Source organism: Naegleria lovaniensis (genome assembly GCF_003324165.1).
Source record: "Naegleria lovaniensis strain ATCC 30569 chromosome Unknown tig059, whole genome shotgun sequence".
NCBI lineage: Eukaryota > Heterolobosea > Eutetramitea > Acrasida > Naegleriidae > Naegleria > Naegleria lovaniensis.
The window spans coordinates 1-27,145 of record NW_025407881.1 but is presented as its reverse complement, the minus strand read 5'-3'; the positions used below and the strand labels follow the sequence as shown (position 1 = coordinate 27,145).

Here is a 27,145-nt window from a genome sequence, read left to right as displayed (position 1 = left end):
CAACCATAAAAAATGTCTGACAATCAAGGAGGCGTACCACCACAAGGAACACAAGAACTAACCGTATTTGTGCAAAATTTACTTCATCAAATGGTAAGAAATCGAAACAAATCAAAGCTCGGATTGTATTCATCATACCCCTCATTGTATAATCATGACATACAAACCTGCGGATCATGTCATCAACAACTGCTGCAAATCATTCGGCATTAATTCTAATCAAAACAATAATTTCAATGATGAATAACAGCAAAAAAGATTCCAAGACATGTCTGACACAATTATAAAAAGGAGTATGTATTTCATAGATCAGTGATCATTTCAACCAGCATCCATAATTATTATTAATTGTACTGTAATGATTAGTTGATGAAATGGGAACCAGAATAGATGACTTAGAAAAGAGCATCGGAGAGTTAATGCAACAAGCAGGAAGTAAGTATGATTCCACAATTTAAACTGCAGAATAACATCTGAAATCCTATTACAGTTCCTGAAGAACAACTTAAAGATGATTCCAATTCAAATGAAAACAAGTAAATGATCAGTACTGTAACGTCAGTCACTCTAAATAAATAATATATATGGCGGCGCAATTGGTACTAGAAACCTGTCAGATATTCGTCAATCCCACGTCAGCTGATTTGAGTAAACTCCAAAGGAATCAAAAATAAAATGAGTGAGTCTCTTCCTGATTGGTTTGCAAGGGTTTGAAGAACCGAAGCAACTTGGGTTCTTACTGCAACAACAGACAAACTGAAACGAAATATAGAGGCCATAGGACGTTACACCATTATTCGCTTCAGCTGAAGCTTGTAAAACAACAGCGTGCCAACGAACAGCTCACGGAAGACAGATCCTTGCTAGCACCCTAAACCAGAACTATTACCAATTCTACTGCATGACATTCAACGAATAAATTTTTTTATGCTTTCATATTCATTTTTGACTTGACGAATATCTGACAGGTTTTTAGTGCGCTTCAACGTCGGATGCGCCGCCATAGTACATCAGATGTGTTTGAAGTAACACAATCTCGGAGAAGAATTTTCCTCTGCTCCGTTAATATCTTCAAAAAAATCGAATCATTGAAGAACCGAAAACGCACCTGGTGAATCATGCTTGCCGGCATCAACATCCGAAAATCAATTATCATCACCAAGGAATTTCATCAGCAATAACAAATTCAAAAGAATCACAATGACCACGAACACCAGTAACACAACGCACCATTCGTTTTCATATTCATTATTGATGAGTTTTTTATTATTTATTTCATATTGTAGTATAAATCAATTAAACGTTGTGGTTGATGCTCTTTCATTGAGTCCCAAGGCTCTTCCATCATTCATACCGATCGGATTCAAACCCTATCCAATCTCTGCCACTGCTTTTAAACCTTTATATTTTGAATTAGTCATTTCTCCGAATGATACGACCTATCAGGGTTTTTCAATTTCAATCATGTGTGATGGAGATGGTGGATGCACTCCAGCCATCACTACTTTGAACGTGAGTACAGACCCAGCCATGATTGCTGATGGAAACTCAATGTGGGGCTCTAATGGAACTTCTGCATATCCTGGTTTGACAATTACATCATTTTCAACTCCTCCTTTCAAACAAGGAGTGAATTATTATATTGCATATTCGAGTTCTATTGATATACCCCATGCAAGCATTGTCTGTCAAGGGTTTAAATCCAATAAGGTATTGGTGAGTCCAAAAGAGAAGTTGCACGTTGAAAAGATTTCTCAACACAAAATTTTAGTGAAATCGTCAATATCACAGGTCTCTAGTAATGAAAGATTGGTCATGACTACCAAATATTCAGTCATGGTACCGCTTGCTCATAGTACAGGTGTTTCAGAAAATCAAGAGCTTGTGTCAACAATTAGATCGCAACAGAAGGGATTTGATTTATTCAAGAAAGGATTTACTTTTGCCAGAGCTGGAAATTTTGATTTCCATAGAAAAATTATTCATCCAAATTACTATTATTCAGCAACTTTAAAAAAGTATCAATACAGAGCATGTAAAGAATATATATACAAGATTTACAGATATGATTCTGCGCTAAACAACAAATTGTTTCCTACCTCAACACATCAAGCAACTGATACATTAAGGCAATTCTTTGAGGAACATGTTCACCAAATGTCCCTAATTTTTTCAAGCTTGGCAGAAAATAGCAAAAACTCATTCTGTAACCACATTGATGACATGCCTTTTGGAGTAGCAGATTTTACTGTCAGCAATGAATTTTCTGATAACACGCCCATTGCGTTGATAATGGTAGTTTCATCCAGAGAGAATGATCAAATCGAATATGTGCATTATCCAGTATTAGTGCATCTGACTGAGGACAGAACATTTCTTTCTAGAGTAAGCAACTACGTTTCTAACGTACTGTCCACAGTGTTTAACCCCAAACGTTGGATCAGAGATTTATAGAGTGAGTGTAGTGCCATTCTATTGATGAACTTGTGTCATCTGCAATTTCACTCCTCTTTGTTCACCACGACTTGATACTCCTTTGTGTCTATGTTGAATATTAATACATAATTAATTTTAAATAATAAATTACTGTATTTTACATTTGTTGAGAAGGTTGAGATTGTTCGCTGTTGTTTTGCTTCTCCAAATAAATCAAATAATTTGCTTGTGTCTTTTCTATCCGATCAAAATCAAAAAATAAATAACTATTTTGCAAATCTGATGTGAGTCGGAGAAGATTTTGGCATGCATCAGCCATGGATGCTGCAGTTACAGATAGTTGTAATTCATCCTTTTCGTTTTGAGTTTTGTTAACATATTTCGTTGAAATTGGATTGGGGTCCATCACTCGGGAAGCATCAACCAGTTGCTCCATCAACAATCCCAATCTATTGATTTCTCTATCCAAAATCTCATACCTCATATCTGTAATGGCTAATTGTTCCTTTCCGAGATTTGCCAAAGGTGATATTCCTTGCCCAGGTTTTGGTTGATTTGCGGCAGCTGGTCTTGGTTGATTCATTTTTTGGTTTCGAAAAATGAATAGGGATTGATGTTGCCATGAACAATGTTGTTGTATTTAAAGTACAAATTAATCACACCAATATAGAGTAGTAGTAATACAAGATGTTAACTGTTGTTGTTACATGTAAATTGTTCACGCACGCAGTTACCAAATCATCATTTAAAATTTGTATGGACGCTTCAAACCAGGAACAAAGGTAATGACAGACTTGTTTTCAGTGTATTCATGCAATGCAGCTTCACCCAAGTCACGACCAATACCACTTTGTTTGTAACCACCAAATGGCACGTTTTGGAAGAAAGCATTCCAGCAATTCACCCAAACAGTTCCTGCCTTCAATCCACTGGCAACACGGATTGCCTTGTTCAAATCATTAGTCAAAACACCAGCTGCTAAACCATATTCAGAGCTGTTTGCTCTCTTAATAGCCTCTTCAACTTCGTCATCATTGTAACGAATAACGCTCATGACTGGGCCAAAGATTTCTTCCTGTGCAATCTTGTGAGTATCTTCGACATCAGCAAACACTGTTGGCTTAATAAAGTAACCTCTGTTTCCGAGTCTCTCACCACCAGTGACAAGTCTAGTGTGCTTCTTACCATAATCAATGTAGCTCATAATCTTGTTGAATTGTTCCTCACTGACTTGTGGACCTTGCTCAGTCTTCGTATCAAATGGATCACCAACAATTCTCTTTTCAGCCTTTTCCTTTGAAATCTTTAAGAAATCTTCATAAATGCTTGAAGCAACATAGACACGAGAGCTGCAGGTGCATACTTGTCCTTGGTTAAAGAATGTACCAAAGTTTGCAACATCAACAATTTTGTTGAGAGACTCACGATCCTTGACATCTCCCAAAACAATCAATGGAGATTTACCACCGAGTTCCAAAGTGACTCGCTTCAAGTTGCTTTCAGCGGAAGCTGTAACCAAGACATCACACTTAGATTCAAAAGCTTGCAGAAAGAAAAAGTGGGAACATACCTTTTTGAATCTTTTTACCAACTTCAGTGCTACCAGTGAAGGAAACTTTGTCAACATCGTTGTGACTAGTCATTTGGATACAATCACAAAGAATAAGGAATGATTAAGGAATTATCACATATGAAAAACTTACTATACCAAAGCAGCACCAGCAGTTTCACCAAATCCACTGAGAACCTGAATGACACCATCTGGGAAACCTGCTTCCTTGGCCAAAGATGCTACATACAGGGCAGACAATGGAGTTTGCTCGGCTGTTTTCAAAATACTAACGTTACCCTATAGTGTCAAATGTGAATTACAAAAAATCGTTTGCACCAAGTATGTGTGTAAACTTACAGTTGCAAGACAAGGAGTCCACTTCCAAGTGGCCATCAACAATGGGAAGTTCCATGGGACAATCTGAGCACAAACTCCAATAGGCTCTCTTTGAGTGTAACAAAAGTAATCACCCTCCAATGGAATAGTGTCTCCATTGATCTTGTCAGCCCAACCAGCAAAGTATCTAATGGTGGAAATGGTCATGGCAACGTCGGCATTTCTAGCCATTTCACGTGGCTTACCATTGTCCAAAGACTCAAGATCAGCAATGTAGTCAGCATCTCTCTCAATTAAATCGGCCCATCGGTTCATCAATCGACTTCGTTGATGAGGAGAGTAATTTCTCCAAACATTTTCAAATGTGGAACGGGCAATCTTGACAGCTTCATCAACATCAGCCTTGGTAGCTTCACTCACTTGACAAATTTCTTCCTCGGTGGCTGGGTTGATCACAGAGAATTTCTTTCCCTCTCTTCCTTCAACGAATTGACCTCCAATGAAGAGCTTGGTGTATTTAATGTCGACCTTGTTCTTCTTGTTGGCTACTGTTGAGGTGGAGAAGAGACGACGAGAAGCAGAATTGGTGGTGGATGGAGCAATGCTGCCAGTATTGCGAAGGATTTGAGTGGAGAGTTTCTTCATCTTGGTAATACTAGAGTATTTGGATTGAAAACGAGATTACCAAAATCGATTCGTGATGGAATGAGATACGTGTCAGAATACAAGAATCCGAAAATGCTCGTGATCAATCATGCTTTGATCTGGAAGACCATATTACTTACACAGACGGTAGAATGCTGTGGATTTTTTTTGTTGGTGAGATGAGAGGTGTTGTAAACTCAAGAGCCTTTTTGCTCGTTGTCGTTCTTTAACGGGTAATTTTGAAGAAAACATGTTCCCTTCTATCTTTTGAAAGAACGATGCAAGTGTTGCAAACTTTATGAAAATCATTGATTTTTTATCCAGAAACTTGTGCTAGTCCTGATTGAACTCAATCTTGTGTTGCTCATTCGGATTCACGCTCAACATTTTACTGCACCGTTCCAACTCGAAATTACCTCCTCAAATTACCATCGATCACTACATCAGTGATCGTAATTGATCTCGTTGTTGTTGTTGTTGGTCGACGAGGCCTCAAGCTTTGTGCTTCCTCATTCAAATTGAAAAAACACTGCATCTCGCAAATTCATCATTTTCGGCAATTTGCGCTCTCATCTATTTTTAACAACAAAAAATTTTGCTGTTTTAGTCTTCACCTTCATCAACAACCACAACAACATCAACAACATCCAATCACCACCTCCCAAATCATCACCAACAACAAGAAATACAATAACAATAATCGGTTAATATCAGGATCATAGTTTTCCATTGTTGGAGTAGTAGTGAATTCTGGTATTGAATTATTTTTATATCCCCGTAGTAGTCCTGGTTCTGAAATCCGTTATCGCCATCATTAGCACTATTCAGTGTACTTGATTGGAGTAGCTTTCACGACACGTTGATACACTAGTCATCACCATCATCATAATTAACAACATTTAATTCTTCTTCTTTTTTTTCATCATCACCTCATATGCTTGTATTACATTCTAGAGACCAATTCTAAACTTTGTTTTTTCTTTTTCATTTCATTCTTACTTTATATACTTCTTTTAGATATTATAATATGATATGGGTTGCAAGATTATTAGGATCGTTTTGGAATAGCTACAATGACAATCAATTACAGAGGTTTTTTCACGCCTCTGTAATCATCAACAAACAGCAAATGTACATTTATGGAGGAGTGGACAAAGTGGAAGGTCAACAAGTTACTAACTCCTTCGTAGTTTATGATTTAGAATCAGGCGAATATCACTGTTTAAACGATGTTATTAAGATTCTTAGAAAGAAAAAGGTTACTAAAACACATTCAACAACAACACCATCACTTATCAAACGTGCAAACAAGCACGAAAAGCTAATTAGAAATGATTATGAGGTTTTCGAAAATGCAAAATTACCGAAACTTTTTCAACACACTATGGTAGCCCTCTCCAAATCTGTTTTATATATTTATGGAGGTCAATTAGAAAAGGGCACCCCAAGCAATGCTCTTTATCAGTTCAATATCGAAAGCATGGAATGGGTGAAAGTGAAGTGTACGGCTCGCCATTCTACTGAACCCAATTTACCAGCCTTATTTGGGTAAGTGTTGATCATGCAATATTACTCATTTTCTACTAAAATTTACAAAATCATGTACAGACATACTGCCAACGTCGTTGATGGAACCAAGATTTATGTGTTTGGTGGTACTGATGGAACCAAATATTATAATGATCTTATTGTTATCGATACTGAAACAAATACTTGGGTCAGAGAAAAGACCAATGGTTCTAGACCTCAACCAAGATATGGCCATTCTTGCGTCCTTTACAACAACTCACTTTACGTTTTTGGAGGGGGAAACGATCAATCATTGTTTAACGACTTGTACAGTCTTGACCTTGACACCCTTACTTGGAAGAATATTAAGATTGAAGGAACGACTGATTCTGCCAAACGAGTTCATCACACTGCCAATGTCATTGCCAACAAGATGATTGTCTTTGGTGGATTAGTGAGCTCTCATTCTCATTCAAAGGATCTCATGGTACTGGACTTGGAACACTTTAGATGGGATGTTGAACATCCACATGTTGATAGAAATTCTTCTTCCCCTCCCTCACTTTGTGGGCACACCACCCAATTAGCTGGAACAAAGTTATGGATTGTTGGTGGAAAATATAATAATGATCAAGACAACTCAGAAATGTCCACTAACGTCTATACTTTGGAAACTGGTATTCGAGGTATTGAACCTATAGACTGTGGAAGATCCACACTAACGACTGACTTGAGCTCTTTGATTGACAATGAAGAGTTCTCTGACACTATTTTAGAGTATAACGGACAATTCTACCATGCTCACAAACCAATTATCTACGCACGGTCTCCCCTATTATACAGGGAATGCATAAAAGGAGTGGCAAATGATATAGTTAATGTTGGAGATGCAGCTGATGCTCTCATGAAAAAGAAAAAAGCTAAAACTGACGAATTCCAGTCTCTGAAGCAAAAAGATGAAAAGGTTAAAAGTGTTGGATTCCATGGATTTTTGGAGTATCTTTACACTGATAGAGTTGGCTTTCTGGATGGAGAAGAAGTTCCAGATGTCGATATTAAGAACTGTATTTTTGAACTGGTGTTTCTGGCAGTTGCATTTTCTATTGACAGATTGTTTGCTCTATGTTCAAAACATCTGGATTCAACTATCACTTCTTCCATTCCGGCTCCAGCTTTGTATTCTGACATGAAGAGGCTGTTTGAGTCAACTGAAAAAAGTGTTCTGTTGGAGAAACAAGACACGGATCTATCTTCTCCGATGTATTCACCAGGCTCGAAAATTCATTTCGATTTTAGTCACTATTCTACTCCTTCTCACAATGAACCTGAATCCGAAGATGACGACGACTCTTATTCGATTAACTCTCCAATGTCTATATCAACTCAAGATGGCGGTAACATTTTCAGTACAATTCTCAGCAATACTACTTTGCAACAGGCTGATCATTCAATTTGTGATGTATTATTTGAGGTCGGTACAGAGAAGGAAAGAATTGCTTGTCACCGTTGTATTTTAATGTCCCGATCTAAATTCTTCAGACGAATGCTTGCATCAAAACCGAAGGATCAACTTACTTATGGAGTACAAAAGGTTGATTTATACGAATTGAGCGGCATTAGACCAGAAGTGTTCAAATTGGTGCTTCAATATCTTTATACTGGAAATGTGTCGGTCAATTTTGATATTTCCGTGGAGTTGTTAATTGCTGCTGAAATTTATCAAATAGAAAGATTGTCTTTGATTTGCCAAAGCGTCATCGAGAAAAAGATTCATCCAGGAAACGTTTCCACAATTCTTGGAATTGCTGATTCTTATGACGTTAAACATTTGAGAGAAACATGCACATATTTTATAGTGCACAACATGTCGAAGGTAAGAAAAACTGTGAATTACAAGAAGGAGCTGTCGTCAGATCTCAAACATGAGCTCAAAGAGCTCAGAAAGCAGTTTAGACAACAAGAGGGATCCAATTTTTACGAGCAATCAGAATATGCACTTCCATTCTCCAGCTACTATCATTCACAATTTGCTTCCTCTTCGTTCTCGAACAAGCAAAGAAAAAAAAGCAATCTCAAGCAAAAACAAGCGTCATCTAAAAACAAAATTCCAAGCACTCCAAATTCGGCTCCTCCAGCAACAAAATTGCAATCACCAGGAACATCAAGAAAAAAGATTAGGAAGAAATCATCTTCTTTGGTGGACATGGCAGACGATTTTCATGAAGAAGTGTCGTATTTAACAGAATCTCCTGCTGTGTTGCTTGGTGTCAGTCCTCCAACAACCTATGTTCCAATCACCGCTGAATATTCAACTACTTTGATCATTAGCGAAAGTCCAATTGGAATTTCCAAGAGGAGAAAACCAAAGAAGAAGAATGTTCTCCCGTATCATTGAAGTCATTAATCTTTTTTCTTGTAAATATTAAATAAACACGCCACAAATTTCGTTCGTCCATTCATAGTGCATCAAAAGTTTAACAACTTATTTGAAGAAATTTATTGTTCTTCGACAAGACACTGTTTTTTGAATGCTTGTTCAATGAGGTGAGAAGCGTATTTATGGCCCGTCTCGTTGACAAGTTTGGTAAATTGGGATTGGGGGTTTTCAAGTAGTTCCGTTGGTTTACCATACTCAATAATTTCACCGTTTCTCATTACAGCAATGGCATCAGAATCAATAATAGTGTCCAGTCTATGTGCAACTGTAATGATCGTTGAATCTTTAAACTCTTCACGAATAATTTTTTGTACTAGGGCATCACTTTTGTGATCCACAAATGCAGCTATGAGAAAATTATGCGTCCATGGTTTATATTAAGAAATTAAAATCTGCGCCAATTATTCGAACACTTACTACTTTCATCAAAAATAATAATTTTTGCTTTTCGAAGAATGCACCGACAGAGTGAAAGTAATTGTCGCTCACCAATTGAAAAGTTGCTACCATTCTCTGAAACAATTTCGTTCAATTGCAAACTAAATTGGCTGACTTTTGATTTCAGTTGGACTCTTTCCAAAGCATTCCAAATCTCATAATCCTCAAACTCATTGAAAATATCAAGATTATATCTCAAAGTACCTGAAAATAGAACTGGTTGTTGAGGAATAATTAAGAGTGATTTTCGTAGAGTCTTTAATCCAATCTGTGAAATATTCAAACCGTCCACAGTGATACTTCCCTGGAATGGCTCAATAAATCTAAACAAGGTAATTAAAAGACTACTTTTTCCAGATCCTAATGAATGGTTGTTGGGACACATATAGTTACAACACAAAGGGTGATTAAAAAACAGAGTTTCATACTACTTACCCGTTCTATATTTTCATCAATTCAAAAAAAAACATATTCCCACCTCCATTAAGTTTCCTTTCACACACACACACTTGTACTTACCTTCCAACTAGTCCTAATTTTGTTCCTGGCTGAATGTCCAACGAAATTGATTTCAATACTGGATCTAAATCATCTCTATATTTCACAGACATGTTTTCAATCTTCACATGACCTTGCGTGGGCCATTGTGTTGGAATTGGATCATTCTCCAACTCTGTAGGTGCTTCTCTATCAATTCCGTGACAATAATGAAGAATTCTTTCAACGCTGGTCATAGAGCTCTCTAAATCTACAAATAATCGAACCATTTGTGTGAAGTGTTCAGTAAGTTGTAAAGAATAAGTGATCGAGAGTGCAAGAAATGCAGGACTCACATATGGAGTGACATGTCTTGCTAGAATAGAAAATGCAGCAGTTGAGAAAATGACTACTTGAGCCACCACTTGAATTCTGACTCCAAGCCATCGGTTAATTAAATATCTATAGTGTGAATGTTTGGCTGTAAAGTCAATTTTCATAAAATTTTCCTCAAATATTTGCTCATGAATTAAAAGTGCCTTAATAGTATTAATTCCATTCAGACAGGATGAAAAATGAGAAAGCACAGGACTTTTTGAAATAGATTCCAACCTTCTGATATCACGAGAAGCTGTTCTATAATACGCTTGAATAATATAAAAAGCAACTGCTACTGGAAACGCAACCAATAGAAATAAAGGTGTCACAATAGCAATCAATACAAGTGTGAGAACAATGTTCAAGAACGTGTTGATACCATTCGCCAATGTGAATAACATTTCACTATCTGTAGCGTTGAGATCTTGTGTGAAACGGTTCAGTATTCTACCCACTGGATTTTGATCAAAAAATAAAATTGGAGCTCTCAACACTCCATTTAACATCTTTTCATGAATTCGATTTGAGCTCTTAAGAGCAGCAAATGCAAAACTTGATCCTCGCACAGTGATGATTAAGGCATCAATAATTCCAAGTAAAAAGTAAATCCACACGTAGGAAGCAATACTAATATTGAAAGTATTCATATTCATCAGAGAAATCCATAAACTTGAGGCAAGCTTAGATCCAATAGCAAGCAGAGAGGTTGTCACACAAATGATAAAGACAATTAGACCAAATTCTTTGAGGTAGTTAAAAACAACTTTCCAACTAATGTCTCCAGAATGTTTCTCTTCGATTGATACTAATTTACCTTTTGAAGACGAAGTACTGGGAGATTCATTTTGTGACGAAGGAAGACTCTTATTTTCTCGTCCATTCTTTGTTACGTATGATTCTGTTTTCAAATTTGTTTCCACACTCGTCAAGTCATTCGTCTGTGCCATTGGATGATCTGTTTTTGACTCCTCATCATTTTCTCTAATTAACTTTGAAAAGTCATAGGCGTGCATTATAGCTGAGAGATGTCCCTGTGCGACCACTGTTCCCTTATCGAGAACAATGACTTCATCGGCCATTTCCAATAGCTGTAGGGAGTGTGTGATTAAAATTCGAGTTCGATCTTTCAAATAATCCTGAATGCATTCCTTGAATATTTTCTTACATAAACGAGCATCCACAGAGTTGAGAGATGAATCCATGAGAATAATGTCAGCATTGGAATAACAGGCACGTGCCAAACTTATTCTATGCTTTTGTCCAAGTGAAAGATTAATTCCAGAATAACCAATTTCAGACATGTCATAGTTTTGGAACTCTTCAAGGTCATCTCTTAATTGACATACGTCAAGAATTTGTTGATACCGTTCATGGTCAAATGGAAGACTCTTATCGAAAATGATATTGTCTCGAACGGATCCGTTAATCATCCATGGATTTTCATCACTAAGAGCTATTTTAGAACTTGGATGAACATGTAGAGAACCCTCCTTGATGATAGTATCTCCATAAATGGTTGAAAATAAGCTTGATTTTCCAACTCCAGTATGCCCAATGATACAATATAATTTACCCTTTTTGAGAGTAAGATTGATGTTTTTAAGAACTGCATCTGACTCGTCGTTCCATGTGATTGTTGCTTTTTTGAATTGAATGGCAATGTTGTCATCAGTCAATGTATCGCCATCTTCCTTAGAGGATTGATGATGACTTGGCAATTGTGCTATATTGGCATGATCGTGAGGAAGGTGAGACAACTCGTCGGCATATAAAAAGTCTCCAATTCTTTTGGCACTCACATATGAGCTTACTGCTAAAGACAAAAATGTGGGATAGTGAAAGAGTGGATTTCTAATGTTCTCAAAAAGCACCAAACCTGTGAACATGGAAGAGATAGTTAGTTCTCCTCCGAAATAATGATAGCATATAAATGTCACGCTGCTTCCTGCAATAGAGACAAACACAGAGACAAATTGTTGAAGATTTCTAACAATTGCTCCTTTTTGAAGACCATTATATTCCTTACTTCTTGATTCATGCACTTTTTCTTTCATTCCATCTTCCATTGCAAAGAATTTAACAATTCGAATACCGTTCAAAATTTCGCTCATTGTTTTCACTCGATCGTCCCTAAAGGAGGAGACTGCTGTTTCAATTTTTGATAACCACCTTGCTAGCAGAGCTAAGAGAGGACTCATTGCTAACATGGCAACAATACCAACTAGTGAGCTATATCCAAAAAACAAAAAGACTAAAATCATTCCCAACAACACTGCAAGAGGAATGATCCATAGTTCGTGCATGTCGATGGCCATTCCACTCAATCGATTCGAGTCTGTTGTGAATAAATTGGTTACTTCACCACTTTGAAATTTGCTTCTATTTGTAGGAGTAATTCTTGTGAGTTTTTGAAAAATAGATGCTTGCAGCGATCCTCTTACTGCTAGCCACAATTTACAATTTGCATAATAATAATGCTGTAAGCAAATCAGAGAAATAATATTAAGGATTATTAGTAAAACTAGCAATAAAAATTGAAAGTAAATATTACTGAGAGGAAGTTGTGCAATAATCCAATAGGTATTACTTGTCTCATTTTGTTGTGAGGTGAAATTTTGTGAATTACTTTGTATAGAATAGAATTGAGATTGCAGTGAAATTGAGTATAGATCTGGCACAGAATGAAACCCATTCAAGGACGTCCTATTACTTTCAACACTGTCATCCATCTTATTTTCTCCATTTTGTACATATTGTGTTCGAATTGATTCCAATAGAACATAAAAAATTAATGGACACAAATAGCTCGCAAAAACAGAAACCAATCTCCACAATGCGTTCACATAAAAGCCCTTCCATCGAAATACTCTTTCTAATAGTAATATCAGTAAAGTTCCATGACTTCTTCGAATACTTCCATCTTTGGAATAATATTTTCGTTCATGCTCAAAACTCGTTTTGAAAGAATGATTAAATTTTTCAAATTGATTCTTGCATTTCAATTCTGCGCCTAATTTAGGAATATCCGAGTGAGACATTCCATTAAATTGACTAGCATCGTTACTGTCTTCCTCAATATTTACATAATTTCGTATTCGTAGCAATTGCAAAATTCTTTCAAGCCAATTCGAAAACATAAACTTTCCTCCAGCTTTTTTAAATCCGACATGAATCAGTGGACTCACAAAAGAAAATAATAGCCATGAAAGCAAGGAACTGTTGGCCTCATAATCAGAGGGAGATGAAACATCAACTCCGTCTTTGAAATTATCTTGCTCTCCGCTACTAGTAGGAGCCGCTTCTGCTGCATGATCCTGGTGAGTGTAAAGTTGTTCGTCGTTGATGATGAGTGCTTGTTCTTCAATGTCGTGAGGTTGCTCGTCTTCTTCATTCGTTTCGTTCATGATGGATGTTGTCAACGAGAATAATCAACAAAAATCGAAATGTGTGTTTTTTTTAATTTGCTCAAACTCCGAACGTTCCCGCAATTCTTTTATGCACTTTGCGACTATTCGTTGTGTCGAAAATGACTTTTTTAAACAAATAACCAAACACGAGGTTTCATGAATAGGGCTTCCATGTTTTTACAATCCAGACTGGCAGATGAATTACAAAATATGTTGTGCTTTCACAATGCGAGGTCAATCCCAAGGCCTCCCTCATTTTCGTCCTGAAGTCTCCCAACAACTCTTGGTATTTCTCTTTTCCATGCTGTTCCATAAATAAATGTAATGAACTCCATGTACTAATGAAACCAATATATTGATCTAAAGTAACCTTGCTCGTTATTGTATACGTTATATATTCCTTATTTTGCGGATAAGGAATATGAGGAATGTGCTTGTATTCTGTGTCAATGTGATATCTTCGGCTCGTCCAACAATCTTTCAAAAGATCTGAATGATAAAATTCAAGGAGAGTTTTTTGTGCTTGTTCATTCTCGAATGTGTGAAGACCATAACACCATGAAACAAGTAATCCACCTTTCTTTAGCACTTTGTCAACGCTTTTAAAGAACTTTTCAAAGTCAAACCAATGTAAGCTTGCACTTGAGACAATAAGGTCAAATGTTTCCAAAGTGTCACTCGTTTCCTTTTTTATACTACACGATACTAGTTCCTTGTCACTATTATTTGTTGGTTCATAATTTCCACTGATGTATTTTCTAGCTAGGGCTTCCAAATTTTCCGCAACACCAATCTCAAAATCTACATTGGTCATGGTTTGATAATTGTCTCTCAATTGTTGTCGAGCCAAAGATATTTGGTTCAGTGATGTGTCGACACCAATAACGTGTTTGCAATATGGTGCCAAATCAAAAGTTACCTGTCCACTACCACAGCCAACATCTATGGCGATCCAACTTTTCACAGAGTTCAAGAGCAGTTGTTTTGGTGACATTAAGGACGATTGAGAATTTTCAACATGTTCCCCACATGTATGCATAGACAATAATTTCCTTGTAAAGACATGCTCTTCATACATGTTCTTTGGAAATGTTGGTCTATACTCAGAGTACCTTATTGTATGATCCTTGTCTTCAAAGAGGGAGAATTGACACTGCTCTGGAGTCACTGTGGTTTTCTCTGTGCATGCTGTTGAACGGGTTTTGTTTTGCGTTGAGATTGGCGTTGTTGATGAAGTGGAACGTGCAGGCAGCAACATGTTTTTGTGTTGTTTTCTTGTTGAGTCATGAATTTCATGTTGCCCATCGACTACTTGAGATATATCTTTCAATGGTAAGGCTCTCTGTTGCATCTCTTCATCAACAGGACGCTCCATTTCAGCACATGTTGTTGTTGGTTGGGGTGGAGCAGAGTAGTCTTTCAACCTTGTTCTTGGCGGGCAAAATTGTGATGTTGCATTCGAGAGAACATGCATGGAGCGAAGAGATTGAATTTTTTTGTGGAATGCTCAGTTTCATGCGGTACTATTGTATAATCAAGGAAAGGGAGGATGCCAAATACAGACCGTTTGTTCCACAACAAGAACCCAGTGTTCGTATCGCATCCGGGATGGATTGGAGAACAAACCACTTATTCTTTATACAAAAGACTACTATTCACCACGTCGAGGCACTTGTTGCTACTGGAAATGATACTTTTCGATAGTGATGTCGAGGACGAAGCCAACACTGCCACTTGCTTGGCTTCTTTGTGTTTCCAGTCTGGTCGTTGAGCCACAGACAAGTCTTGTCGAATTTGTTTCTGTCGTTTCTTGAATGAGGTTTTCAAAGAGCTATGAAAATCAATTCCTGTAGCTCCCATTGACAAGTCTAAAAGGGAAAGCCATTTGTGAATGTGTGGGAGCAACCTGTATCTGTCACCTAATAGCTCAATTGTAGTTTTACATTTGTTGAGCTCGGAAAGAGAAATAGTAGCCTCAGAAGAGTGTTCGTTTTCCTCAGATGTTTCCTCGGCGTCTGATGATTCGTCATTCTCTTCTTCATTGTCGCTATCATCGTCCTCATTTTCTCGTTTTCGTTTGGTGAGCACAGAATCAGCTTTGTACCTTGACTCTTCATCCTCGTCTCCAGTCGAAATGGATTGATATTTTGATCTTTCTGAATGTCTAATCTTGTCACGAGATGATTGTGAAGTTTGATGCTTAGATTTTCTTCCCATTAAATCTAGTAATGCTTGTAGCAGAGTTCCATAATCATAAGGACCGCTTGTGTTTTGATAAACTGTTGTTTTTCGAGTTGAATCAATCACTTGTTGGATCGCCTGTTGCACGTCCGAATCATTTTCAATTTCCCATACTGGCGCTTCTTCTGCAATGTTAAACAGTTCCGTACACTTTTCGAATAAATTATTAGCAAAATTAGAAAAATTTTTCAGTTCTTGTTTCTCTCGCTGTTTTCTTTCAAAAATGTTTTTGAATTGTTCAAACTGTGTATTGGTGGATTCTGAGGAATTCCCCAACGTTGAAGAATGTTGAGGTTGCTGAGGAATGGAAGTGAATTTTGGAACTTTCATTAGGGAGTATAAAATGTCTTCATAATGTAAAATGGTCTTGTCTAATTTTGCATAATGCTTGGATTGTCCTTGTGCAACTTGTTCTTGTATTTTCTTTACTACATCTCTGTATGCAGATGTGAGCAAATGATCGCTTGAGACTGTCAAAGTGTCTATTGATGTAGTATTTCCTGTTGTCAAATTGCCCATACATGTTTGTTGAATCAAGTGCTTACACCTTTCAGTAGCTTCTTCATCGTAAGATCGAAATTGTTTCAACTGCTCTCCATCTGATACTTGTTGTGATATGGAATGGGAATCATTCTTCCAATTTAACACTTTTTTAAAAAACATGTCATATTCCTGCTCGATAGGAATAAAGAGTTCGGAACCTGCAGTTTGTAATTCTTCATTTTCCAATAATTTTAAAGCAAGTGCTTCTTCTTCGGCGCTTGCACGTTCATCTTTTTCCTCACCACCATAAATATCATGATGGTTGTCATTGTTGAATTTTTGATAGCGACTACCTTCTCGGGAAGAAGAAGAATGGAATGAGCCTCGTCCACGACCTCGAAAACTACTTCCTCTTTGTTGAAAACTGCTCCCTCGACCTCGGCCACGACCTCTCCACTGGTTTGATCGATTGTTGCTGTATGTTTGATGTTTTGGAAAATTCAAGCTTTGTCCCGAGGCATTCGGTGATGACATTATGCTTGAATCATGAGCATGGCCAGTGTTTACGGAAGCCATGGCCAATGGTCGATTGGCTGCTGAAAGAAACGAAGAAATGCCACTCATTATTTTTTTTGAACTGTTGTTTTCGAAGGAAGCAGCAAAGGCAAATCATCGAGAAAATAAATGCATTAGCCAAAAAAACTTCAACGATGAAATGTGAACAAGACAACTGTGAAAATATGTACAACCAGTTGTCAAAAGTAAATTCCACACAAACTTTATGACACTTTGGAAAGCTTAATTGGGATTGATTGTAGTACGGTGGACAAAGTTCAGACGCTCACGAATTATGAAGACGTCGTCCTCATACTGTCATAATACGCACTCTCAATATTGGTTTTGGCATTACTTGAATGCTCATTTACACTCTCGTGACTAATAATTCACAACAACTTAATAAATGAACATCAACAACATTCGCATGATATTTTCACAAACCTTGCTTGTTCACATCATTCTATATCAAGCAATAAAGGAGGTGACATATAATGGTATACATACATATTCCAAATATGCCTCATAAATTTGGGTCGCCATTATATTATGGCATAGAAATTTTATGCCGTTGTAATCCGACATATTGTTCAGATTATTAAGGTAATGAGAGTTACTAAGGACGGAGAGTACTTTCTAATGAAAGCCTACATAATTTTCAGAAACAACTGTTCATTCAACCAAAACAAAATTGGCTGCTTGAGGTGTAAAGGATTGCAATGGAGTTCCTGAACGTGTAACATGTAGTGTGAAATTGTACTACTTGAAAAAAGCCAATGCGAGATTTGTGTTTTTGAAAGGAAACCATACGCATTCTGATCCACCCTCCCGTAAGATTTCTGAAGATAGAAACATGCTGATTGAAACGTTCCATGTAATCCTTGGTGTATTATATTTACTCCTTAACCAGTGTGAAAGAAATATCCTGTTTGCTTGAGGGACTTAAGACTCTTGTACCAGATTTGTAATCGAAACGGGTGGTGGAGTAATCAGAACATACGCTTATCCATGATTCGTCATCATCTCTTCCCTCTGACTTTCAATACCATCGAGTCTTTCTAAATTCATAGCGTAGCTACATGCAATGCAAATATGATGGTTGATGAATTTCAAAGAAGATGTTGCTTTTTTACACATTATCCTTGCCCAGTCGCATAATATCAATTCAAAGGAGAAGAGAGACGAAAGGAACAGAAGAAGGAAAAACTGTCATGAAGAAAGCCATCCACCAGAAGGACGAAATCAAGGAAACTCAAGGAGAATAGCTCTAAATTCTTGGACGACGTAAACCAACAGTCATGTGAGAAATGATGAACCATGATGAAAACAGAGATTTAGAATTCCGTGAAGAAGCTGAAAAGTCCTCACCCAATTAGAAGGGAAGTTATGTCAAGCAACGCAAGAGCAAGAGATCTTCGCCCTAACGAAAGCAAGGCGGTGATTCTTCATCCTTGAATGCTGTTTCAACTAATTCTGATCCAAGAAATGCTTCTTTTCCAATGCGGCAACCAATGGTATTACCTTCGTACAGCCGTCAAAATCATAAAGAAGAAAGTTGAAGGACGTTGAAAATGATGCTACTCAAGGTATTAGCTTATCTTGGAGTGCAAGACGAGGTAGATTTTCGTTGGACGGCTTGTTAAGTAAGTATAATCTTAAAATTTTTTTTTAAGCCTTAATAAAAAGTAACTTTTCACGGCAACCCTTGGATAGCTAAGGTATTCTACTAAATATTCAACAAAACAAAACCTAGTTTTCTATCAACAAGCGGCCATGGCCGAGAGGTTTAAGGCGTTAGACTCGAAATCTAATGGGGAAACCTGCGCAGGTTCGAATCCTGCTGACCGCGAGTAATTTTTTGTTGTTTATTGGGCTTGTCCATAAGATCCACCGTTACGCTCTGTATTCAGTATGCGTTGGGAGAGGATGCTTGAAGTAAAATTTCATTAATAGGACTAAAAACCTGTCAGATATTCGTCAAGTCAAATATGAATATGAAAGCATAAAAAAATTTATTCGTTGAATGTCATGCAGTAGAATTGGTGATAGTTCTGGTTTAGGGTGCTAGCAAGGATCTGTCTTCCGACATTTTGAAAGAGTGCATTGTTTTTATCGTTGGATGGCAATGAGGATGGATCATTCTTCTTGTGTGCTACAGGTTCCGTATTTTGATATTGGATGGGAACATGTGTGTAGAGTAAAGTCAATCGTTTGGGATCTTTTTGTGTTAAATTAAAATGTTTTCGATACATGGAGCGCTGACGAAGACAACATCCTTGTTTCAGTTGTTGCTGGTTCAACAATGAGAAACAACAAGATTTCATGGGTTCATGCATTTCCTGCCTTCCAGAATTCAATGAAAGAGAAATTTGATGAGGGTTTGACCTCAACTGCTGTCCGTAAACGTTTTATTGCACTCATGACGAACCCTGAGATGAAAAAACTCTATGACAATTACGAAAAAGGAGGTTTGTTAGCACAAAATCTCCTTACAGAGCAAGTTAAGAACAAATCAAAGCAGCTCAACAATTAAGAGTGGAAACTTTGTATGAAAAAGTGACATCAAAGATCTCGTACGAAACTACTTTAGCCTTGACTTCCGACAACGCTGACAACAAATATTTTCCTCAAGCTGTTGGAACCTTGGACTACTTTGCCATAAATGTTAGAAACCTTTCCATCTATTATCTCGATCATTGTGGTTGGTTAGACTCATCCTTCATTCAACAGAAACCACTGAACGCTCGTTTGTTGGCAATGGAAGGTATTGACACTGGACATATTGGAACCTTTATGCAGCAATACACAAGTGGTGGTTATGACTGTCCAAATCAACAATTTTTTGATTGGTTTAAGAAGATGTGTTTGGATAGAGTACAAAGCAGGATAAAGGACATCATACTTCCACAAGATACCGAATTTGTTGTACGAAATGATGAGTCGTTTCACTCCCTTACTCTAACTGAAATGTTGAAGGTCAGTGAAACACCCAGTATCATTGGTATTAAGGGTGAGGATTCTAAGTTTGTTGGAGAATTTAGTAAAATTCAAATAGAAGCGATGAAAACAACCGAATATGGAATTCTTGGAACCGAAAAAGGTACATTCAAAGGATTTTCCGAACATCAACACAAAAACTGCTGAATCTTTTGTGAAGAAAAATTAATTAGAAAAGAAGACACCAATCGCTATTATGTGATCAGTCGTCACAACAAACAAATTCGAAAAAGTCTCTAAGGATACCATGAACAAGGTGTGGGGAGAACAGGTTGATGAGAACCCTCTGTCAGCTTCCAAAAGCTCACTTCTATATTCAGCTCTTCTTCCTTTTGATTTAAAGACGAACGATGAGGAGAAACTACGACAACGACGGATTGCAGGTAATTTGGTTTAGGTAATGTGTTGCTTAATGTTCGCAATGAAAGCTGAGAAGAAACTACTTGAGCTAGTCAATCCAAAAACAAAATTGGAGAAAGAATTCATATTGAAACGTCAAGTTCTTGTTGGATAGTGGTCTGGATCGATGGAAGTCATTCGGGACCAAAATTCTTTTTGGGAAAGGATGAACAACAAATTTTCGACTGGGAGGGAGATACTGTGCTCAATTAACCTGGAACGGATTTTTGAGATCGGTTCTCCTTAATGAAATTGAATAAGGCCATTGGAATTGAGAGGGACCATTTATTTTTTAACATCCCCAACGTTATCGTGACACGAATGCTTCTAAGATTGTACTAGAGGGAAACATCGCTAGCAAATTTACCTCAACAAAACACTGTGTAGCGTCAACCATGTCCATCAACCAAACACCCTCCCATACCACCCAATGATGTTTCCTCTCCTTGTCATTCCTTATTTCCTTCACGCCTCGCTCACGACATTGGTGAACATCTCCTTCTTACTTCACACCAGTTGTTTAGAGCCGTCTCTAAATCCAACCTTGACGTACTTTGCCTGGAGCAAGCAGGTCCCAGCAGTGAACTTGTTAAGATGGTCAAAGGTATTCGACACTATGTTACCTTAATCAGGTCCGAAGGCGTCACTTTGTTTAAACCCTGATGGAAGACATTAGCTTCTTCAGGTACCTTTCACGTCGTTGCTCCTGGCTGAATTGCCGCTCCGGTTTGGCTTGAGTTTCTGAGCCAAAAATTTTCGAAAAATATCACCTAGTTCGCTATTGTTGTACATTGCTCATAATAACAACGAGAAAAGAAGAGACCATGGTGTAGTAAACTCAGTTTCCTACATCTTCATGTTTTTTGTTTTGAAAGTTTCATTCAAAAAGTTAAAAAGTACTTGTCGGAGAACCCTCCGAAAATTTTGTCTGGGCTGCAACGACGTGTTTAGGATCAGTGGACTCAACGTGGGATTCTCCAGGAATCAGTTGCGTAAAAGCCAACCTCTGATCAGCACCTCAGGTCTTGATTTCCTTGAACCACGGTAAGCTCTTGTTAAAACTTGAAACTGTTCTTTAGTTGTCTTTTACTCACCTTGTAGTTGTTGAGATGATCTGATTCTTTTGACACTAAAATTGGATCTAGAATTTGTTATCAATTGCCCATTTTCGCTGAAACTGGAGAAGTGGACACTGGAGAATTAAGTGTTCATGAGATAGAGGAACATTGCATTCTGGGCAGATATGTTGTTTGAAGCTCCGAACATGGCAGAAAATAAGGTTTCTCCATATAGAGTATTTGTGATGTGGTGTTTATTTTCCTTCAATGTAACGAAAAGTTAATTTGCCTTTGGTACTTGCGTTTTTTACCAGTTTGTCAACGAAGTTATTTCCTGACATTTATCATGTCCTTTTACCCATTCAATGGTAACTTTAAGTTTTTTGAATTGTATTGTTGCCTCAAATTCTCTTTTGAGTTGAATGAATTGTCCTCGATAGTTGTTGTTTGTGAAAATCTTCTGAGCAATTTGACTGAGCTAGATGAAGGGATCATCTTCAAAGAGGTGACTACTGCACATAATTCTGCCATGTTGTGGGTATATCTAGGATCCAATTTAGATCGATGCAAAAAATGTCGTCATCTCCTCCATTTCAACCCTTTTCGCCCCTATGTACCATTCAATACCTTTATAAATAAAGGGATTTGTGCTGGCAGAAGGTAATTTCGATGGATACTCATACCATCAAGCGTGCACAAACCAATTCGTCTACAAATTACCTTGTGTAGTACAACGTTACAAGGACGCGTTTTTCGATTTTTTCAAATGTTCACTTCGATTCGAATCCCGTGTTACGCTTGCTCACAAAGTATGACTTCTACTCTTTCAAACTATCAAGCTACTCTTCGTCGAAACACTCTCACCAAGCTGCTATTATTTTAAAACGAACTTCTCCATACCATCACCTTGCTTCAGCTAAATTTCATTGAAAATGATCCGAGTTGAATCACAGAAGCCACACAAAGAATGAAGCGGCTGGTTACGGATGAAACGGAAGATGCTCCTCTAATGAAATATATCCCTAAACCTTAATCGAGTTTTTGCAGGAACACAGTAAAAAAATTGCTTCCGTCTTCTCGAAACTTCAGCCAAACATTCCTCTCCAGCTCGGGTTCAAAAACCGTTTCTCTTCTATTCCTGGTTGCACTATTTATCATAGCGAGTTGGCTCGATCTAAGGTTATGGATGTCATATTCTTTAAACATACTAATGGAAGGATCAAAGGATGCTTCCACCACGGTATTATAGAATCATGTTGAGAAAGCTGAAAAGCCACGCAGTTTGAGAGGCACATTCGTATGGAAAGGTGCATGCAAAAGAAACGCTATCACCAATTTTTAATGTTCAACCACCATTGCCATAGAGAAGCCATCATATCCTTTGCATCCAACAGTTTGCATGGCAGTGGCAACCAATTTTTTGGCATGTTTGTTTCCCATATTTGCCATGAATTGGCGCACTCCTAAAACATTGGCATCTTGACTTTCACTATTTACAACTTGACCATTTCTAACAACATTATCCCCAATGATCACAGTTCCAACTCGAGACAGTTTTAAAGCATATTCTAGATAGCTTGGATTATTGGGCTTATCGGCATCAATGAATATTAAATCAAAAGGTTCAATAGTTTCTTGACCTGAGGTCATGGCATGTAAACTTTGTAATGCATTTCCTTCTCTCACTTGAATCAAATCAACAAGTTGTGCAAATTCAATATTTTCACGTGCTACTTTCACATGAAGAGGATTAGATTCAAGAGAAATGATTTGTCCAGGAATGTTTTGATTTGTATCGTGAAATATTTGTTGACGTCGAATCAAACCCCAAGCCAACCAAATCGTACTATTCTTTGTTAATGTTCATTCGTTCATGATTCACATGCATTCTAATACATACCTATAGGCACCCAAAGTACCAATTTCAAGAATTCTCTTGGAACGTGTCATCATGACAAGCATGGAAAGGAACTGTCCCTGATTCGGAGAGACTTGATGTGGAGGTAATCCATTCTTTTCACTGTTTTGTAATGCGTATTCGAGAGGATCGAATGGTTCCTTCTTCTCTTGGGATGATTGTGGAAGAGTCAAAAATAATGGATTTTGTTCATTGTTGTTACGAAGAGTGTGGATAAAGTACGAATCCACTTGACCCCAAAGTGTGTGTTGTGGGTTTTCATGAGACATTTTTTGCTTTGATGGAACGAGATTGGATCGTTTCTAATTATTTAAATTAAAAATGCTAAATTGGTCGAACAAGGACAACTCTCATGAAGCCTCTCTAGAACATTTGAAACAATATCCGAAAGAAGAATACAAGGAAATTAAAAGGATTGGAGCAATACATTCACAAAGATTGAGTAGGAAACATGTAGCTGTCATGTCTGTGATCATGTTTGCCCTAATTTTTATTTATTATTTCAAGACAAGAATACCTGCATCATCATCAGTTGAATTGGTCATTCAAGTTGATGAAAATAGCTTGCCAGTATCGTCTGGTGAATTTATTAATTTTTCTCGATTAAAACAAATATCCGATGACACTAAAAACATTCTATTGGCATTGATGACCGTTGAAAAATTACATGAATTATTGATGAGGAACGACAATATAGGGACTGACATGCCTACATATTGGGTCATGGCAAAGCAGTGGATTTGCAGACTGAAGAAACTAGGAATTACCAATTTTGTCTTATTTGTGTTTATTGATCCCAGTCAATTTAAAACATTGACCCAGAGACAAGATATTGAAAAATTAATTTATTCAAAGCTTTTAGACGTACCTATTAACACCATCTCTAACGAGCACAAGAGCATTATCACATTCACAACTGATGACATTTCTAAATTAATTCTCTCATATTCAAAAAACACAAAATTTCATGAAAAGTACGACCTACTTTACAAGAATTATTTAGACCAATTACAAAGACATGACAATATTATACCTCAAGAATTTTTCACAACTCATTGGGAATTTATCACGTTATTGAAACCAGTCATTGTTTGGAAATGTAATATTCTTGATTTCAACATATTTTTCTCGGATTTAGATGTTGTAATTTTTAACAATCCAACTCATTATGTGCATCAGTCAAAAGAAAGAAAGAATTTTGACGTCATTTTTCAAATGGAAAGTTGTGGAGACAACCAAGATGTTCGCCCTGAAAATGTCAAAATTAATACTGGTGTATATTTTGTTGCTTCCTCTCACAAAGCTCAACAATTTTTAGAATTTTGGATTGAGCCAATCGTATTTGACATTCTCTATTTCTTTGTTCCAACAGATGAAACCATCACAAATAAGCATCAACTTAGTCGAACAGAAACAACCAATGACCAAGCCATTTTAAATTCACTCATCACCAATGAAAGAAAATCACAGAAAACTTCCATCATTTCTCTGATTGGCTTTTTCCCTGTTCGACTCTTTCCCAATCGATGTCAATTTAGCTTCCTTGTCAATGAGCATCGGTCAGAAGAGAGCAAACCGCTCAAAGATTCACTCATTCTCTATCACATCAATGGAGTTTGGATGACACGTCAAAAGATTGCATTTTTGAAACAACAAGAAGGATTCTTATCACTTGATCATTCAACATTAAAATGTTTATAAGGCAAAATTAGAAAGCATCTATGTGGACACTCTCTATGAATCACAGTTAGTTCAAAAGTTCCTGAATGGTAATTCGTTCTCTAGTTTTCCTTGGTAAGGATGAAGACATTTTATGAGCTGGCTTGTCAATTCTTGATAAGGAATGATTCTCTAATATTTGGTTTGGTGTTGCATCATGATCCTTATTCACAATGGTGCTTGCAAAATTGGAGTTTGAATTCTCAAAATTCATGGTAGGCATTGCATTCATAGTCACAGCAGTAGTAACATTAGTTGAAACTTCAGCAGATAATCTCTTCTTAGAAGGTTTCTTCTTCTTCTTTGAAGTCATCAAGTTAGAAAATATCAAATGACAAGTTTGGGTAGTGGTTGTCGTCGTTGATGGAATAGTCACAGATCGTTCAGCAACATTGGACACTGCATGGTTCATGGTTGGAGAATGAGAGACCCAAATCAAATCATTATTACTCGTGGATGAATCTACACTTTCTAGACTAATTGGAGATTGATCACACATACTCACAGACACAACTCGAGGACTCTTTTGATTCGTTGCTAATGTATTATTTGATTTGGTTTTCTTGCTGACTGTTTGTTGAGAGAGTGATGAATTGTGTGTAGTGGTTGCACACATCATGTTCAATGTGTTACTGAGAGTCATTGGAGTCGTTGATGGAGGTGAGGAAAGAGATATGAATGGAGTAGTAGTAGTAGTTGTGGTGGTAGTTGTACTCGTATTGCCTTGTCCTGTTGCTTTCCAATCTGACTGAAAACCTCCTTTCACAGCTTTGGTCTGTTCATTGCATGAAGAATTGTGCATGGAGTTACCATATTGTTGGTGTAGACACATGGTTGTGGTAAGGTTGATGGTGGTCATGTGGTTATAATCAACATGTTGCGTGCAGATTTTGGATGATCATCAATGATTTTTTTGATCCATCCATTCCAACATCATGTGAGATCAATAATATGATTGAAGAGGCCAAGGTGTGTGGTTGACATCAATGGACGACGACAAACGATCATCACGTGTTGATTGTTGTAAACATCATCATCATCATGAATGATCAAAAACATCAAGATTCACTACAACAACATACCTTAAAGTTTTTAAATGTTGGAAGTTGCTTCTTGTTATATTCCTGAGAGAAGCTCCATAACAAACCGGAAGCACCACCACCACTCGCATTTGATTGATTGCTGCATTGACTGGTATTGGATGGAGTGGTTGGAGTATTGGGTTGATAGGTTGGTGTGGATGCCGATGACGAGGAGTAATTGGGATGATTCTCAAGAACAGCACTAGGATTCACTAGGAATGATTCTTTTTGATGATCATTCTGGTGGATCAACACTGTGTTTGTCTTGAGTTGAGTGAGAATCTTCTTTTTAGGGACAGAGTTGGTTTGCTTGTTCATCATCATGGTTGCAGGAAGACTTGGATAATAGATTAATGACATACGAATTCAACGATCTGTGAAGCAACGATTCAACTGTGTGCGCTTGATCCAACAAGTCTCTCTTTTTTCAAAACGAAAACTCGTTTGAAAACTCCTGAGAGCTGTTGTTGAAGCTGACTAACGTTCTTTTCACACACACAAGATTTCGCTTCTAATGATTAATTTCACACAAAATTTCTCGAATTCAAGCAAACCATGAAAAGAACCAAGGCAAATTTATTATCCAAACATGCAAGCGGGATGGGCTTGGAAACAATGATTAGGAAACTCCCGAAAATAGAATCGCGTGAAGACCCATATTTGATCTCACGTGAAATTCATCTCCCAATTTTTCAAAGCCTAAACTTACTATTTGAAGGATTTTAAACAAAGAAAAGTGCAGAAAATTGTTGAGGTTTGTAAAGTGGTTGACAATTAAGCATCATTGCGATCGTGTACAGACCTCAATTCGTTTGAAACTAACCGTACGATATGAATGGCCGTAAAACAACAAAAAGGTTTTGGAAAGTAATGTTCTTGTGGAGTGGTTGTTTCTTTGACACTGGTGTTTGAATAGAACTCAACAACGGTGAGTGTATTGTGATTTTCGAAAAAGTGCGAATAAAAAATCGACGATTTTTTCGCGATTTTTTTCGAGATCGAAATGAGCGACATTGATGCGTTGTCGTTTTGACTTGATGTTGATTAACATCGAAATCCTTCAAAATCGATTTCGATC

General features: G+C 37.3%; 12 protein-coding genes across 12 annotated transcripts; 5 read left to right on the top strand and 7 right to left on the bottom strand.

Moving 5' to 3' along the window:
* Positions 1-12: 12 nt before the first annotated feature.
* On the top strand, positions 13-540 carry C9374_012755 (uncharacterized protein; the record flags this gene model as incomplete). The annotated part of the gene is made up of 4 exons (XM_044688556.1): positions 13-93; positions 251-293; positions 367-435; positions 491-540. 4 exons carry the CDS (start codon positions 13-15, stop codon positions 538-540), a joined length of 243 nt encoding a protein of 80 aa, XP_044542327.1.
* Positions 541-1,200: 660 nt separating this feature from the next.
* Positions 1,201-2,454, top strand: C9374_012754 (uncharacterized protein; the record flags this gene model as incomplete). The annotated part of the gene is made up of 1 exon (XM_044688555.1): positions 1,201-2,454. The coding sequence occupies one exon, from the start codon at positions 1,201-1,203 to the stop codon at positions 2,452-2,454; it is 1,254 nt and encodes a 417-aa protein (XP_044542326.1).
* A 139-nt stretch (positions 2,455-2,593) lies between these two features.
* Positions 2,594-3,019, bottom strand: C9374_012753 (uncharacterized protein; the record flags this gene model as incomplete). Its single annotated transcript, XM_044688554.1, has 1 exon — positions 2,594-3,019. One exon carries the CDS (start codon positions 3,017-3,019, stop codon positions 2,594-2,596), a length of 426 nt encoding a protein of 141 aa, XP_044542325.1.
* Positions 3,020-3,181: 162 nt separating this feature from the next.
* On the bottom strand, positions 3,182-5,504 carry C9374_012752 (uncharacterized protein; the record flags this gene model as incomplete). Its single annotated transcript, XM_044688553.1, has 6 exons — positions 3,182-3,945; positions 4,007-4,071; positions 4,140-4,285; positions 4,346-4,979; positions 5,110-5,193; positions 5,386-5,504. The coding sequence occupies 6 exons, from the start codon at positions 5,502-5,504 to the stop codon at positions 3,182-3,184; spliced, it is 1,812 nt and encodes a 603-aa protein (XP_044542324.1).
* A 594-nt stretch (positions 5,505-6,098) lies between these two features.
* Positions 6,099-8,873, top strand: C9374_012751 (uncharacterized protein; the record flags this gene model as incomplete). Its single annotated transcript, XM_044688552.1, has 2 exons — positions 6,099-6,517; positions 6,578-8,873. 2 exons carry the CDS (start codon positions 6,099-6,101, stop codon positions 8,871-8,873), a joined length of 2,715 nt encoding a protein of 904 aa, XP_044542323.1.
* A 101-nt stretch (positions 8,874-8,974) lies between these two features.
* On the bottom strand, positions 8,975-13,612 carry C9374_012750 (uncharacterized protein; the record flags this gene model as incomplete). Its single annotated transcript, XM_044688551.1, has 4 exons — positions 8,975-9,261; positions 9,333-9,713; positions 9,789-9,793; positions 9,873-13,612. 4 exons carry the CDS (start codon positions 13,610-13,612, stop codon positions 8,975-8,977), a joined length of 4,413 nt encoding a protein of 1,470 aa, XP_044542322.1.
* A 157-nt stretch (positions 13,613-13,769) lies between these two features.
* Positions 13,770-15,089, bottom strand: C9374_012749 (uncharacterized protein; the record flags this gene model as incomplete). The annotated part of the gene is made up of 1 exon (XM_044688550.1): positions 13,770-15,089. The coding sequence occupies one exon, from the start codon at positions 15,087-15,089 to the stop codon at positions 13,770-13,772; it is 1,320 nt and encodes a 439-aa protein (XP_044542321.1).
* A 155-nt stretch (positions 15,090-15,244) lies between these two features.
* C9374_012748 (uncharacterized protein) lies at positions 15,245-16,963 on the bottom strand (the record flags this gene model as incomplete). The annotated part of the gene is made up of 1 exon (XM_044688549.1): positions 15,245-16,963. One exon carries the CDS (start codon positions 16,961-16,963, stop codon positions 15,245-15,247), a length of 1,719 nt encoding a protein of 572 aa, XP_044542320.1.
* Positions 16,964-19,196: 2,233 nt separating this feature from the next.
* Positions 19,197-20,038, top strand: C9374_012747 (uncharacterized protein; the record flags this gene model as incomplete). The annotated part of the gene is made up of 2 exons (XM_044688547.1): positions 19,197-19,362; positions 19,485-20,038. 2 exons carry the CDS (start codon positions 19,197-19,199, stop codon positions 20,036-20,038), a joined length of 720 nt encoding a protein of 239 aa, XP_044542319.1.
* Positions 20,039-22,686: 2,648 nt separating this feature from the next.
* On the bottom strand, positions 22,687-23,535 carry C9374_012746 (uncharacterized protein; the record flags this gene model as incomplete). Its single annotated transcript, XM_044688546.1, has 2 exons — positions 22,687-23,194; positions 23,249-23,535. The coding sequence occupies 2 exons, from the start codon at positions 23,533-23,535 to the stop codon at positions 22,687-22,689; spliced, it is 795 nt and encodes a 264-aa protein (XP_044542318.1).
* Positions 23,536-23,587: 52 nt separating this feature from the next.
* Positions 23,588-24,967, top strand: C9374_012745 (uncharacterized protein; the record flags this gene model as incomplete). Its single annotated transcript, XM_044688545.1, has 1 exon — positions 23,588-24,967. The coding sequence occupies one exon, from the start codon at positions 23,588-23,590 to the stop codon at positions 24,965-24,967; it is 1,380 nt and encodes a 459-aa protein (XP_044542317.1).
* A 46-nt stretch (positions 24,968-25,013) lies between these two features.
* On the bottom strand, positions 25,014-26,427 carry C9374_012744 (uncharacterized protein; the record flags this gene model as incomplete). The annotated part of the gene is made up of 2 exons (XM_044688544.1): positions 25,014-25,760; positions 26,068-26,427. 2 exons carry the CDS (start codon positions 26,425-26,427, stop codon positions 25,014-25,016), a joined length of 1,107 nt encoding a protein of 368 aa, XP_044542316.1.
* Positions 26,428-27,145: the final 718 nt, after the last annotated feature.